Here is a 14,776-nt window from a genome sequence, read left to right as displayed (position 1 = left end):
AATCTCGATGCATGTTCAACGGCAGAGGGAAGATCAGCATGCCTGTTAAACAATCTGAGCGGTAGTAATCGAAATGTACAGCCTGATAGGTAAGGTACCAACCAATTTCCAACCGTTGCAGCTGAAATGAACAATCTGGTGTAGGACAGTAGGACGATATACACATTAGAACCAGTTCAGCATTGTCTTCTCCTGGTTTGAGCAATCAGATGATTTTTACAATGGGAGTGAAATGTTGCACTAATACGTATACTAACAGTAAGGTAGTATTATTTTCTTTTAAGTGCTCGATTGTTCATGACTGGGCTGAAACAGTTCGATAGTGAATCTGTAAAGATTGCAATCCAACGACATTTTTGGTTCTTTATACAGAAGTACTGTCATAACGAGACTTCTTAGAAGTATTAACATGACTTGAAAACATCATGAGTTTCCACTTTGTAGTTAGCACAGCAGGAGGTGGGAGCCGGCTGACCTGTTGTGGGTCTCGCTTGCCTCTCTAAGAAATCCATCCATGTCACTCCACCCACAGTCACAGATGGCACTTACAATTCAGACTTTCAGAGGAATGAGATGGTATTCCACCTTTCCTCCGCCGTAGATTCCTGAAATTGTAAGCAGCCTGATATGATTGACTATTGCGATTCAATTGTTCAATCACGTATAGGGGTGAATCCACTTTTGGACATGTCCTTATCTGGATTTTTCTAGTTTATATTCAGAATAGTGTGTTTAGAGATTTAGACTTGTTGGATCGATGTAAACCTATTAACTCACCAAAGAGCACACATGTACTCCCTGCGTTCCAAATTATGTCATTTTTATTACTTTTGTGCCAAATACAAATTTGTCTGGCATTGATCAAGTTTTTGGACTAATTTATATAAAAAAAATAAGTGCCCTATCAAGATATATTTGGTGAAAAAAAATGATAAAACTAATTAGATGCTGTAGAAGGTGATGCGTTTTTCTGTGGACTTGACCAAAGTTTCAAAAAGGTCGAACCAATAATACAGCTAAGGCTTTGTTTGGATGTTGTTGGATTCACCTCAATCCACATGTGTTGGTGTGGATTGGGATGGAATTTAGTTCAAATTCCACTCCAATCCACACCACACCAACACATGTGGATTGATGCGAATCCGACTACATCCAAACAAGGCCTAAAGTGGCACTGTAGTTTAGAATAGGTTGTAGCGTCCTATCATAGATACAGGCATACAGCCACTTCTTGAAGCACACAACCCTTCGAAGATAAGTCTAAAATTTGGTGCGAAAGCAAGACGTTGGCAATACTGATCCATATGCCGTACTCACAATGTTCACAATACTGGTTTCCGACCTGCTAATGTTCACAGGAATCATAATGGAAGTGGCCTCCAAAATTGAACAAAACAAAATAAAACTAGAGTGGCCTAAGACTTTGGCTCTGCAGTAACACAAAGGCAGGACTACCAACAAACTCATCTTTTCTCTTTGGCACTCACAACTTCAGGTCACGTCTGAGTATGACGCTTCAGTTTAAAGCGGGCACGGTGGTACGTCAAGTGTTGTACCGGCTTGGATCTGGCCCCATCCGATGAGGCGCCAATGCTTCTCAACACGACGGCTCAGAGCAACCTTCTCGCCTCGGCTCGTGCAGACAGGTGCGGTGAGCTGTAGCTTGGCGAGATCGTTCTTAACAGCGAGCACGCGGGCGCCTGTGGACATGGATCCTATGTTAAGCATGAGGATCTCGCCCTTGGTGAGCTTCGACACCTTCCCTGCCTTCTCTGTACCTTTCGTCCTCACACCCAACAGCCTCCGGAGTAGGAAGAAATTGATCTGCAAAGCAAATGATCAAAGACATAAGTTTAGCAACTATTTCTGTTCATCTAAAATCATGAAGGAGCAAAGATTTTACAAACCTCAAGCTCTACATAAACATCAGGTAGTGAACCAACTTCACCAAGAACCTGGCCAACCAGCCTATCAGCACGCGTTAGAGTTGGGTCCATGGTTGTTCCTACACCAATAAGCCCTCCTGGGACAGCAAATTGGAGTTCATTCTGCTCAGCATAGAGTGAAACAATCCTTGAATAGATAGGAGTGCACTTAATGTTTCCACTCTCATCTTTCATGACAATGCCAGGGCGAACTTCAATCTTCTGGTTCACCCTCAGAACTCCCTATAAAAAAAAACATTGCTATTTTGTTCATATTAACACAATGAAAAACAGAATGGTAGCACCATGACTAAAAGGTACATACCCTGAGGATACTGCCACCAGCTACACCACCCCTAATTTCATCAACCTCTGAACCAGGCTTGTTAACATCAAAGGAGCGAATAACAATCATGTTGGGAGGCGAGGTAAAGTTCCTTTCAGGGATAGGGATTTTCTTCACAATGTATTCACAGATAACATCAATGTTGTATTTCAGCTGGGCAGATATAGGCACCACAGGTGCACCTTCAGCTATTGTCCCCTGGTCAAATGAGCAAAAAAAAAAGGATCAGACCATGAAAGAGAAGACACTGTAACAAGCGAGATGGTGATAAGTATTGGTTGGTGCCATGAAGGCAAACTGAGTATTGACCTGGATGAATTTCTGGATTGCTTCATGCTGATTCATCGCGGCACTTTCCTGGATAAGATCAATCTTGTTCTGCAGAATGATGATATGTTGAAGACGCATGATTTCAACAGCAGCAAGATGTTCAGACGTCTGGGGCTGTGGACAACTTTCATTTGCTGCGATCAAAAGAAGAGCTCCATCCATGATAGCTGCTCCATTAAGCATTGTAGCCATGAGAATGTCGTGTCCCTATTCAAGGAGATAGGTATTGGTGAAACATACAGTTATTTCCTATATCATAATTGATCAATATCAAAGGAAATGTCAAAGAAATTAAGATAACCAATTTTTTAACCATATCCCTTTTAGTTGTAACATAACATCATTAACCATTAAAAGCTTAAGGCAACTACAGCTCCATGATCAAAACTGACATAATGCAAAACAAAATACAACTACATGCAGCATAGTATAAAGCTTATCACTTGTTCTCTTACATGCAACAGTTTAATAAGGACTTAGGGTGCACAATATAATTAGGCATGGAATATTTAAAAACTAGTACAACAAAATAATGCTAGGAGAAAAGTGGTAAAGATTTTATCGTACCGGGCAATCGACAAAAGAAACATGTCTCAGGAGCTTCATTCTAGTGTTTTCAAATCCAGGCACATCACATAGAGGGCTATCTTCTTTTCCGCTTCCATATGCCCTTAATTTAGATGAAACGAAGTCAACACATGGTGCACAAGGGCTTCATGACACAGCATATAATTGTTCACATTTGATCAGCAAGTTCTAAATAATATCTAATACATTTTTTGCACAATCAGTCATTTGATAGTTCGAGCACAATCTTTGAAATGTATAAACCAGTAGATGAATTGTATGAACAGAAAAGATTCAGCATAGGCCAAAGCTTAGAACAATCATGCTGACTTCTTCATTATTAACAAGTGACATAATAGAAAGATATGATGTTAATACTGAACTCTGACATTTAGTGTATGATAAGCATACTTGTAGCACATTGGTCGTGGACATCTGTCATCCTCACATTTGTAGATTTTTGCATTAGCGTAACCCAGCTTTATAGTAATGTTACGTTCCAGCTCATTCTTGAACCGAACAGTCTACAAAGCCAAAGTTAAGCCATCAGAGTATTTGTAGAAAACAAATAACATACCAAGCACAAACATGGTGAAAAAAGATTGAGACTAAAAAAATCAGGTGCTAAACAGTGTATGCAGATGGTGAGAAACAAAAGGCACAAACCACAAAAGTCCCTTACTAAGTAATATAATCAAATAAATCCCAGAAAGTTCCCTGAGCCATATATTTTAAAAAAATTGTACATGTACTCCTAGCATGAATTTCAAACCTTTCAGAGCAGTTTGCTAAGTAATGTACCAAATTCTAAAATCTGTGTTTAATCATCACATGTCAGAGTAACATGGTGAACACATAAGCAGATGCAGAAAGATGACATGTAAAACTGACACCAAATAAATAACTCGGATTCAGTGCTTGAAAACAAATATTATACTGGAATATGTGAATCACACCTGAACTCCAGATATAGCTTTCACAACAGTAGACTTTCCATGAGCCACATGGCCAATGGTACCTGAGATATTTGTAGAAAGAATATTAAGCTACCGCAGGAGGCCTCATTTCGCATAAAATTTGATTGTTCACAAACCAAAGGGGTTCATCAGAAGCCAAGAAAAAAGTAACTGATTGTTCACAAACCAAAGGGGTATTTTTGTATTTCTATACATTATAGAATGCACCACGCACATCTTTATTAGGCACAAATCATCATATAAAAAGTATACAGATATCTTATACCAGTAAAAATAGTGATGTGGGACAACAACAACAAACAGCAATTGTTTATCGCGATATTAGGTGAACATGAGATTTCAGTCTGATATAAATGGCTTAAGCAGATGCATCCAGAGGAAAGAGGATGGCTCCAACATCTTAAGTATCAGAAAATAAGTAATAGCATACACATGAAACTGAAGAATTATTATGCTTTATGCATGAAGTACAGGGCTGCAAGAAATGTAGGATGAAGAACCACCGTGGAGTTCATGGCATGGTGCCACACACAGAGCTCAATTCTAGTGACAGATGGCTCAATCATTATTCTAGAAAGCAGAATAGTTTTGAGCATAAGAAAACTTCAAAGAAACTAAATAAAGCAATAGATCAAGTGTGCTGACACCAAATCAGAGAACAATACAACCATGGTAAAGGGATTGCATCCATACCAATATTGATTGTTGCTTGGCGTGAGATAACTTCAGGTGACAGTGGGTGAAGCTTCGTCACATCCAGTTTGCTTAAGTCCTGTTCCATCAATCCACGACGAGCCATCTTGGAAGCTGCACAATGGTAACTGGAAAGATAAACCTAGTGTCTTGTTCAGCACTTACTGACTCAATACCAACCACATAAACAACATCATTAAGCATTTTTCCTCTCTAGCATAGCATCGCCCAACACACAGGCAGGCAGGACCAGCGATTAACACGGATTCCATAATATATAAGGACACAGATGCATCAAGTCCTAACCCCTAATCGCTACTCAACCAGGTGCGAACTTAGCGTTGGATGGGCGTTCAACTGAACATCAAATCTATTTCCCGTTCTTGGAAATTCGGATCCGATATCTCGCAGCAGAGCTGGTACGAACAAATTGCGTCCAAGCAGGTAAGGGTTCCTTAAGAATCAGGGACGGGCCCGGTAATTAGATCAGATCCGAGCACAAATAGCCGAACAGCTTGGGGTAGGGTTGGGTGCTCGGTTTCGCGCAGCACGGAGGCAAGAGAAGGTGTAGGCATACCTGGCTGGTGCTCGCCGCCGGCAAGAGCCCGACGCAGACCTGGGGTAGGGTTTAGTGCGGCGGCGGGGGTCGCCCAGTCGTCGCTGCTGGGGAGAGCAAGCTGAACCGTGAACGGGAGAAGAAAAGGTGACGAGGGCCGGGCCTGCCTGATATAAGTGATAAGGCAACTGTTAGCGTCCGAAGTCCAGCCCTGACCACCCTGGCGCTGTGTTGGGCTAGATACACGGCCCATGTTGATGCCCACTGTAGCTGCACTCGCCGGAAAAAATGCGGAAACGTCTTCCTGAACCTCCTCAATCTATTGGGCAGCCGTAACCGTAAGGGCTGGACACCTTGGCTTAGCTAGGTCGGTTTGGCTATCTTAACGAGCCAGAAAGCTAACTCGGTTGAGCTCGTTAAAAACTCAAGCCGGCTAGTTAAGCTCATAAGTTAGGTATAAAAATATAAAATATAATATTTATATTTATTTAAAGGTTAAAAGTAGTAATAATACAATTTTATATATCCAATAGTCTTAAGTCTAACAAAATATTTATATGAGATAACATACAAACCATTTATAAAGTGTGAGACATGAAGTAATACAAAAGTAATACAAGTTGTGATGATTTTTGTATGGCTCGCGAGTTGGCTCATTATAGCTAACGAGCTAAAATCTTAGGCCTTGTTTAGTTCCTAAAAAATTTTGCAAAATTTTTCAGATTTCCCGTCACATCAAATCTTTAAACGCATGCATGGAGTATCAAATATAGACGAAAATAAAAACTAATTGCGCAGTTTGGTCGGAATTGACGAGACGAATCTTTTGAGCCTAGTTAGTTCATGATTGGACAATATTTGTCAAATACAAACGAAAGTGATACTATTCCTATTTTGCAAAAAAAAAATTGAAACTAAACAAGGCCTTAGCTCAGCTCGGCTCGTTATCCTAATAAGCCGAGTCGAGCCAGCGACGAGCCGAGTAAGCTAACGAGTTACGAGTTTTCGTCCAGCCTTAGGTAGCCGCGAACTTATTATAAATCAACTCAACTTGACACCATGAGTATTCGTATTTTTTAGAATTATTTTAGAATTTTAATGATGTTATGTTAGATGTGTGGATGGAGTTGAGATGGCAACACGCGCAAGCTCAAATTCGACTCCCGAAAAGACAGCCTTCCTGCAGGAGCTCAGGGACATTCGTGCGGCTTGCGCCAGGCCGTGGATCGTGTGTGGTGACTTCAACCTGATTTACCAGGCGGCGGACAAGAATCACGGTCGACTACACCGCGGGCACATGCGTGCTTTTAGGGACACAATCGATGTGTTGCAGCTCCAGGAGCTCCACCTCTCCGGTCGCCTGTACACGTGGTCAAATGGGAGAGACAGCCCCACCCTTGAACGCATCGACCGAGCCTTCGCTTCCGTCGAGTGGCTGCAGCTATACCCCTTTCACCACCTGCGGAGTCTCGCTTCGGACTGCTCGGACCACTCTCCGTTGTTACTCGTGTTGAACTCCCACCCCTGGGCGGTTCCACGGTTCCGCTTTGAGCAGTTCTGGACGCGCGTTCTTGGATTCCTCGACACGGTGCAATCGGCTTGGGGGCAGCCAAACCCAAACATTGACGTCTACAAAAATCTCGACATCAAGTTGCGTGGTCTTGCCCGCTCCCTTCGCAGCTGGTCCGCATCCAGGGTCGGCAACGTCACAGCCCAGCTCGCCTACGCGCGGGTCATCATCCACGCGTTCGACGTCGCCCAGGAATCTAGGCAGTTGTCTGCCGGGGAGCTGGAGCTTCACCGGGAGCTCAAGGCGCTGTCCTTGGCCTCGCCTCTCTGGCAAGGACCATGGCTCGGCAGCGAGCACGCACCCGGCACCTCCGCGACGGCGACGCATGCACCAGATACTTTCATTTGCAAGCATGTCACCGCCGACGGAAGAACTATATGCTAGCCATACAGCACGAGGGCCAGACGTTCACTGAGGATGAAGCCAAGGCGGGCGTCGTGTACAGCTACTATAACAGCATCCTCGGCACGCCATTTACGCGCACTCACAGGATCAACCTCGCTCTGCTCCCCTTGACGCAGCTGGACCTTTCCGTGCTAGAGGTGCCGTTCACGCTGGACGAGGTGGCGCGCGCGGTCATGGAGTCCCCGTCCGACAGAGCCCCCGGCCCGGATGGGTTCGGCGTGGGCTTCGTCAAGGCGGTGTGGGCTGTGGTGGCCGCGGATGTCATGCGTGCTTTCTCGGCGTTCTGGGACATGGACTTCCGCAATTTCAATTGTCTAAATGAAGCTCTCATGGTCCTGTTGCATAAAACCCAGAACCCGGAGACGCTTCGCGATTACCGGCCGATCAGTCTAATCCACACAATTGGCAAGCTCTTCGCTAAGACCCTCGCTATGCGCCTTCAGCCTTTTATGTGCGAGCTCATCAGCATCAACCAAACAGCCTTCATTAGGGGAAGACGCATCCACGAAAATTTCAGGACGGTACAGCTTGCTTGTCGTTGGCTGCACGGCCGCAAAATTCCCATGATTTTGCTAAAAGTGGACCTAGCAAAAGCGTTCGATACGGTCTGCTGGCCTTTCTTGCTGGAGGTCTTAGAGCACAGGGGCTTCCCTAGGCAGTGGCGCGACTGGATCTCTAACATACTCTCCACGGCCTCGACCAAGGTTCTGATCAATGGTCGGCCGGGACATCATATCTACCACGCGAGGGGGCTTCGTCAGGGGGACCTGCTGTCTCCATACCTGTTCATCATCGTCATGGAGGTCCTCAACGCCCTTCTCATTGAGGCGGACAGGCGGGGTCAGCTTCACCCTCTACCTGGTAATGTGATCAAGTTCCGGACGTCAATTTACGCGGACGACCTTGTCATCTTCATCGCCCCGCACCAGCTGGATTTCTCCTGCGTCCGGCAGATTCTTCTGCTTTTCGCGGGGGCATCTGGACTCTCCACCAACTTTGACAAGTGCTCCATCACGCCCGTCCGTTGCTCGGGCGAGCAAGTTCAGGAGGTGCTTCAAGTGTTCTCCTGCCGCCTTCAGAGCTTCCCATTGAAATACTTGGGAGCGCCGCTTTCGATCTCACGGCTGTCAAGAGACAGCGAGCAAGCTCTGCTTGACTCTGTTGCTGCCAGGATCCCAGGATGGAAGGGCGACCTGCTCACCTTGGCCGGCCGGACCGTCCTTTCCCAAACCACCCTGTCAGCGATTCCCGTACATGTCTCCATCACTTGCGCTCTCTCTCCATGGGCTATTTCGGAGATCGACAGACGGCGTCGTGCGTTCGTATGGGCGGGTTCGGACAAAGTGTCCGGTGGTCGTTGCCGTGTTGCTTGGCCGGTGGTATGTTCCCCGCGCGAGGTTGGTGGCCTTGGACTCCCTGATCTCAGGATACTGGGATTTGCGTTGAGGCTAAGGTGGGAGTGGCTCCGACGCTCAGACGTCCATGCGCCTTGGGCCCTCCTCCCGTGTCGTATAGAGAAGAGCGTTGAGGCTATGTTCAATGCCTCAGTCACTGTGCAGGTCGGTGACGGCGAGCGGGCCTTGTTTTGGACAGACTCTTGGCTCCCGGATGGACCGCTTGCGAGATTGGCACCACGACTTTTTGACAGGGTCAGCGTGCGCAACCGGAGGCGCACTGTGCGCGCAGCGATGGATGGTGAGCGATGGGTGCGGGACATTTCTGGTGCCAGGACTCAGCAGATCATGCTGGAGATTGTACAGGTGGACGATAGGCTGCATGCGGTGACCCTCACGCCGGGCGTTGCCGACAAGTTCACTTGGAAATGGACCTCTGATGGGCAGTACTCCAGCTCTTCCGCATACCGCGCCTTCTTTGTGGGCTCGACCTCACTTCTGGGTGCCAGGGAGCTGTGGCAGACCAAGGCGCCGCCCAAAGTCAAGTTCTTCTTCTGGCTGGCTCTCCATGGACGGCTCTGGACAGCAGCTAGAAGGGTGCGCCATGGTCTCCAGTAGTCGGCGGTATGTTCGCTTTGTGGTCAGCAGGATGAGACTTCCGACCATCTTCTCCTTGCCTGCGTCTACAGTAGGGAGGTTTGGTTCCGCCTTCTGAGCATCGCGAACCTTCAGCAACACGCCCCGGGTACGGACGGGATTCTCGTGGATTGGTGGCTGGAGACTAGAAGTATCATTCATACCGATGTGCGCAAGCCTTTTGACTCCATTGTTCTTTTGGTCACCTGGGAAATCTGAAAGGAGCGCAACAGGAGGACATTCGACGGCGCCCACCGCTTGCTCCTTGCTTCTAAAGCGCATCCAGGAGGAGATGGAGTCGTGGGTGGCTGCGGGATTCCGGCTCCTCTCGCCGCTCGTTCACCTGTTCTCCTAGAGTGTCCCGCCCCACCCCTCTCTCTCTTTGTGCGGATTAGTTCTCTCTTTAGTATATCGGTTTAGCTCCACCGTTAAAGCCGGTGCTTTGTGTTAGTGTGTTCGGCCGTCATCCCATGGCATCTCGCCATGGTTCTTTACGTGCTTGTACTCAGACTCCACTTTTTCCTTAAAGCAACACGTGCCAATGCACGCTTTCGAAAAAAAGAAGGATTTGTCATGGAAGGCATCAGTTGTCTATCCTACCACTCCAGGGCAAGTATATCGCTATACATCAACGGTCTCATACCCCATCTCATGTAATGCCACGTTGAATTTTTGCGTATGTGGAAGAAAGTATAAAGTGAGAGAGAAAGAGGTTGTTAGTTCGCGAAACAACCACCTCATGCACTAATATTTAGGACTATGAGACAATTATTATATCATTGTATGAGTTGTTACTACCAAGCAACTCACAAGTTTACTTTTATTTTATTATGCATAGATTAAAGAATTATGAGTTACTACGAGACAACTTAAAAAATAACCATTGTATATATTATCAATTAAGTCGTCTTAAAATTAAGTGGCACTAAATAAGACCATCTACAAGACAACACCAATGTACTTGCACTAAGGCCTTGTTCAGTTGGCATTTTTTTTTGGTTTCGGATACTATAGCACTTTCATTTGTATTTAGTAAATATTGTTCAATAATGAACTAACTATGCTTAAAAGATTCGTCTCGCAAATTATAGGCAAACCGTGTAATTAGTTTTTATTTTCGTCTATATTTAATGCTCCATGCATATGCCGTAAGATTTGATGTGACGGGAAATTTTTAAAAAATTTGGTACTTTTTGACAACTAAATAAGGCCTAAGCGAGCGGGGTCTTGTTGGGAGGACACGTTGACTACCTGACGGAGAATCAAGATCATCACGCCACATTGAAGCCAAAGGGTTGAGAAACAAAGAAAGAGCCCTGAGATAGAGCGAGGAAGGGAGGGAGAGATGGCGGTGACTCATTGAGCAAGAGAGAGATCGAGGTTTGACAGCATTCACATGTGAGTTGTAACGGGGTAAATCATTTCTTCAATTGAAATTCCATGCACTTTGCATAGTACACTGAAAGTCTGAGTTGACTGTACAATTACGTACTTTGTAAAGAGTGTAGGCAAGAGCTTGGAACTGTTGTCTGTCTCTGATTTTTTAGCATGTCAGCTACCTAGTTTGTATCCCTTTTTCCTTAATTCTGATGACTGAGTGCCGTATCTGTTCAAAGATCACTGCAGCGAGAATTGTTCGTAGCGAGCAATGACCAGGGTAGTTGTGGCTTGTGGGCTTTGTGGCGCCGGCTTAATTTGACGAGCAGCCGCCCAGCATCACTACTGCAGCATGTATCGGCAGGCATCAGGCGGCCATACTGGATCGGAGGACGTTTCCGCCGCTAGCTGTGCAGTGCTCTAATCAACAACGGCCACAATTAACTCGCCGTCCGCGGGAGACGGGGTCCAATGGCCTGGCGCCGACGGAAGCCGAAATGCCCACGTACGACGAGGCAGTGGTTCCATCCATTGGAAGCTTCCAATTTTAACCTCTAGAGCCAACTGAGATGCGCTGGTAGTACGCCCAAGTACGCGCGCCATTAATCTCTGCGCCTGCGTGCAGGAGCAGCAACCAACCTGTTCGGCATTCTGGTCCGCCGGTGGTTTTTGTTTTTGACCTTCGCATGGTAGATGCATGCAAGTACTCCTACTCCGTGAGCAACGATTTCATTGGAGAGAAGCTTCTTGCAGCACAGCACCAACTGCCAACTTGATCATGGTAGAGGCAACACGGAGGAGGGACCATCATATCATATTTTAACAGGCAGTCAGAGGCAGATCATGGATCCCACATGAACTGTACAGTAAGTTTTGTTGACAAATATGCGTCCATGCTGATGGGGGCAGAACTGTGTTGCTTTTGCTTCTCTCTTGATACTGCTTTGTCGTCGAAACTGTACTGCTCTCTTGTGTATAAAGCCCAGTTTTTGGTTGGTTGGTTTCCTCATCCATCATCAGTTGGAATGATCGAGCAGCAGATTTACTCATCAGCTGGAAACTGTTATATTGTCCGGTAAGAAGTATGAGCAGGATAGATACCTGAGGACTGAGGTTCTTGTGCGCAAGGACGGGTGATCATGGTTTGTCGCTAGATCGATGGATTGACCATGTGTATTGCACGGCTCGACCATCATCTGTGATTAGTGCCGAGACCCCAAAATTAGGTGGAGTCCGTTCCACCGAGAGCTGGACACTCCGTATGCAACGATTTCATTGGACGGAGTAGTTGCTCTAAAAGGCAGTTTTGAAGCTTACATTATTACATGCGCATGTCGTCGTAGCTAATGATACTCCTCGGTGCAGCAGCAGGCACTGCAGCTAGTACTACGTACAGTGTACAGCACAACAGTAATCACGTTTCCTGATGAGACAACTGAACCGATCGATCGAACCGAAAGAGTGCACGTCATCTGATAGATCATCTCTGTGTTTGGATTGTATCAATGCTGGACAGTGTGATCGAGCGCCTGGGTGATGCATGCATGGTCAGTACGCTAATCAGCGTTACACACAGCTTGTATGCCGGCCGATTATTGGAATCCTCTCAATTCAGGCCGAAATAATAAGTAGCCACCCCATGGACGCCGTCGCCGCCGGCGCCCCACAATAAAGAGCAGCGTAGAGTGGTTGGGAACTAGACCGCGCGCGAAAACGTGACTGCCACATCCCAATCAATAGCCACGGAAGCGGAAGGGAGCGCGCGGCCAGGCCAGGAGGCCGTGGCCCCGGTCGATGCCGATCCGTCGCCGTCCAAGGGTAAGTGTATCGCCAACAACACGACGCCGGCGCGGCGTCACTCACTCACCTAGACACGTCCACGTCCACGTCCACGTCCACCAACACGAACGGATCGGACCATCCGATGGAAGCCGGGTCCGAGACGCCGCTGGCAAATTCTGGCAACGAGCGCATGCATGCATGCGCCTAGCCCGGGAGAGATCGAGGCGGTGCGTGACGACTGACGAGAGGCGCGCGCGGGCACGAATTAAACGCACCGCCTTTTCCCGCCCCGGCCGGCCGGCTGCGGTGCCCGCTCGATCGCTCTCGCTCCACGCCACCGGGGTCGCGTCATCGTCCTCCCCCGCCCCGCTCGCCCGCTCGGCCTATATATGTAAGCCCGGCAGTGTCACACCACGAAAGCAACAGCAAGCAGTCAGCAACCTACGATCGGTAGATCTACTAGCGACTGAGTCGCGATCAGGTAGGCATTAGCTAGCACTAGCAGCAGCAGCAGCCAGCAGACCGTCGGCATGGCCAGGTCGTCGTCGTCGTCGTCAGCTCTGGTCGTCGTCCTCGTGGTTCTGGCCGCGGCAGTGGCGTGCTCCGCGACGCGCCCCGTCCCCGCGCAGCAGGAGGCGGTGTCGTCGTCGGCGGCGGAAGACGTGATGCGGCCGGACACGCTGCAGGAGGGGACGGTGCTGATCCCGGGGTTGGGCCGCATCGAGATCGGCAGCCACTACATCCCGGACATCGGCGGGCTGGACCACAGCATCCCCGCCGCCACCCACGCGCAGTACATGCCCGGCGCCGACGACACCTGGGTGCCCAACCCCGGCTTCGAGGTCCCCAACCCCTTCCTCCCCGGCGCGGCCACTCCCTGAACACGTACCCGCGCGCGCCGCCGGCGAGAAGGTGGCTCTCTCTCGGCTCTCCATCGATCGTCTCGCGCCGCCCTGAATAATACCACTAGCTAGCTACTCTACTCGATCTGCTACGTATAGCTAGCTAGCTTAGCTAGCCGTGTTTGCCTGCTGCATGCACGCATGTATTTGTGTGGTCCGTCGCACGCATCTGCTGTCCGTCGTCGTATTTGTGCAGTTTGTGCTAGCTCCAGTGTGAAGTGTGTGCACGCGCGAAGAGTAGGAAGCATCAGATCTTTGGCCCAGCTGGTCTTGGGAGTACTTAGCAGCTTGTTTCACGGTCACTATTATTATTATTATTATTATTATTTACAAATAAAGTTTTGCTGGATGTAGTTATCATATCTATCACTGACAACTGTGCGTTGCCATATACGTACTTCTTTAACGTGAAACAGTTCATGATGCGGTGCACCAAAGTCCAAAACCATGGGTAGCAGCAGCACGCATGAAGTTCAGGTAATAGCAGCACTGTAACTGTACTCCTTTTAATTTGGGAGCAAAAGTACGTGCCCTGTACATGTACTGGCCTTCTGGTGACCTTAATTTGGGGGCAAAGTTCGTGCCCTGTACTCACCTCCGTCCTTTTAATCAGTCGCGCACCCATCTTTTTTGTGAACTATAGGCCCCATGGCCGGGGAGGGGATCGGATCAGATACGAGAGGTAGATGTAGATGTGCCTGCCGATCCACCGGACCACCTGTCGGGCGAGCAAAAAAAGATGGGTGCGCCACTGCGGCCATGACTGCCCTATACCGTTCGGCCGAAATCATTACCACCAACGCTAAAATTTTCGTCCAAAGCATGGCTATGCAGATCATGTACAGTACATGTTTGATAATATGGATAATAATTGTTCGCTGGTCTAAAAAATTATGGCTAAAAGTATTGTTTACTGATTTATTATGGAAGAAAAGCACTACTGACTAGCAGAAAAAGTACGGCTTATAACACAAACGAACGGAACCTATGTACTAACTATTAACTAGATCGGTGCTAAAATGTACTCCCTCCATTCCTAAATAAATTAAATTCTAGAGTTATCTTAAATAAAACTTTTTTAACGTTTTACTGAATTTATAGAAAGAAACACAAATATTTATGACACCAAATGATCATATTATAAAAATTATTATGGTGTATCTCATGATACTAATATAGTGTCATAAATTTTGACATTTTTATTAAATAAAATAAAATTTAGTCAAATTTTAAAAAGTTGGACTTAAGGCAAATCTAAAAGTTGATTTATTCAGGAATCAGAGGAAGTTAAAAAAAAATGATTCCAGAGCTGTTCT

At 47.1% G+C, this 14,776-nt stretch overlaps 2 protein-coding genes across 3 annotated transcripts; one reads left to right on the top strand and one right to left on the bottom strand.

Annotated features, from left to right (window-relative positions):
* Positions 1,248–5,572, bottom strand: LOC8056347 (eukaryotic translation initiation factor 2 subunit gamma). Of its 2 annotated transcripts, none has more exons than XM_002460824.2 (9): positions 5,416–5,572; positions 4,839–4,952; positions 4,125–4,186; positions 3,580–3,692; positions 3,169–3,271; positions 2,581–2,808; positions 2,251–2,469; positions 1,908–2,168; positions 1,248–1,824 (listed from the first exon to the last, which is right to left on the bottom strand). In XM_002460824.2, exons 2-9 carry the CDS (start codon positions 4,942–4,944, stop codon positions 1,522–1,524), a joined length of 1,395 nt encoding a protein of 464 aa, XP_002460869.1. In that variant the 5' UTR covers positions 4,945–4,952; positions 5,416–5,572; the 3' UTR covers positions 1,248–1,521. The 2 variants fall into 2 exon arrangements, with proteins under 2 accessions (XP_002460869.1, XP_021309833.1); XM_021454158.1 differs by having other exon boundaries at positions 4,839–4,966; positions 5,416–5,548.
* Positions 12,958–13,826, top strand: LOC8056345 (putative cell wall protein). The gene has a single exon (XM_002462990.2). The coding sequence runs from the start codon at positions 13,089–13,091 to the stop codon at positions 13,437–13,439; it is 351 nt and encodes a 116-aa protein (XP_002463035.1). The 5' UTR covers positions 12,958–13,088; the 3' UTR covers positions 13,440–13,826.

Source organism: Sorghum bicolor, chromosome 2, assembly GCF_000003195.3.
Source record: "Sorghum bicolor cultivar BTx623 chromosome 2, Sorghum_bicolor_NCBIv3, whole genome shotgun sequence".
NCBI lineage: Eukaryota > Viridiplantae > Streptophyta > Magnoliopsida > Poales > Poaceae > Sorghum > Sorghum bicolor.
Note: the sequence above shows the minus strand (reverse complement) of the source record. Positions and strands in the feature narration are given on the sequence as shown.

What these genes read in the sequence shown, in the direction of transcription:
- LOC8056347 (XM_002460824.2), bottom strand. Translation starts at nt 4,944, where the DNA reads ATGGCTCGTCGTGGATTGATGGAACAGGACTTAAGCAAACTGGATGTG. An exon ending in AAGCTATATCTGGAGTTCAG is followed by an intron (nt 3,693 to 4,124) that starts GTGTGATTCACA and finishes TTGGCTTTGTAG; the next exon opens with ACTGTTCGGTTCAAGAATGA. An exon ending in CAATCCAGAAATTCATCCAG is followed by an intron (nt 2,470 to 2,580) that starts GTCAATACTCAG and finishes TCATTTGACCAG; the next exon opens with GGGACAATAGCTGAAGGTGC.
- LOC8056345 (XM_002462990.2), top strand. Translation starts at nt 13,089, where the DNA reads ATGGCCAGGTCGTCGTCGTCGTCGTCAGCTCTGGTCGTCGTCCTCGTG.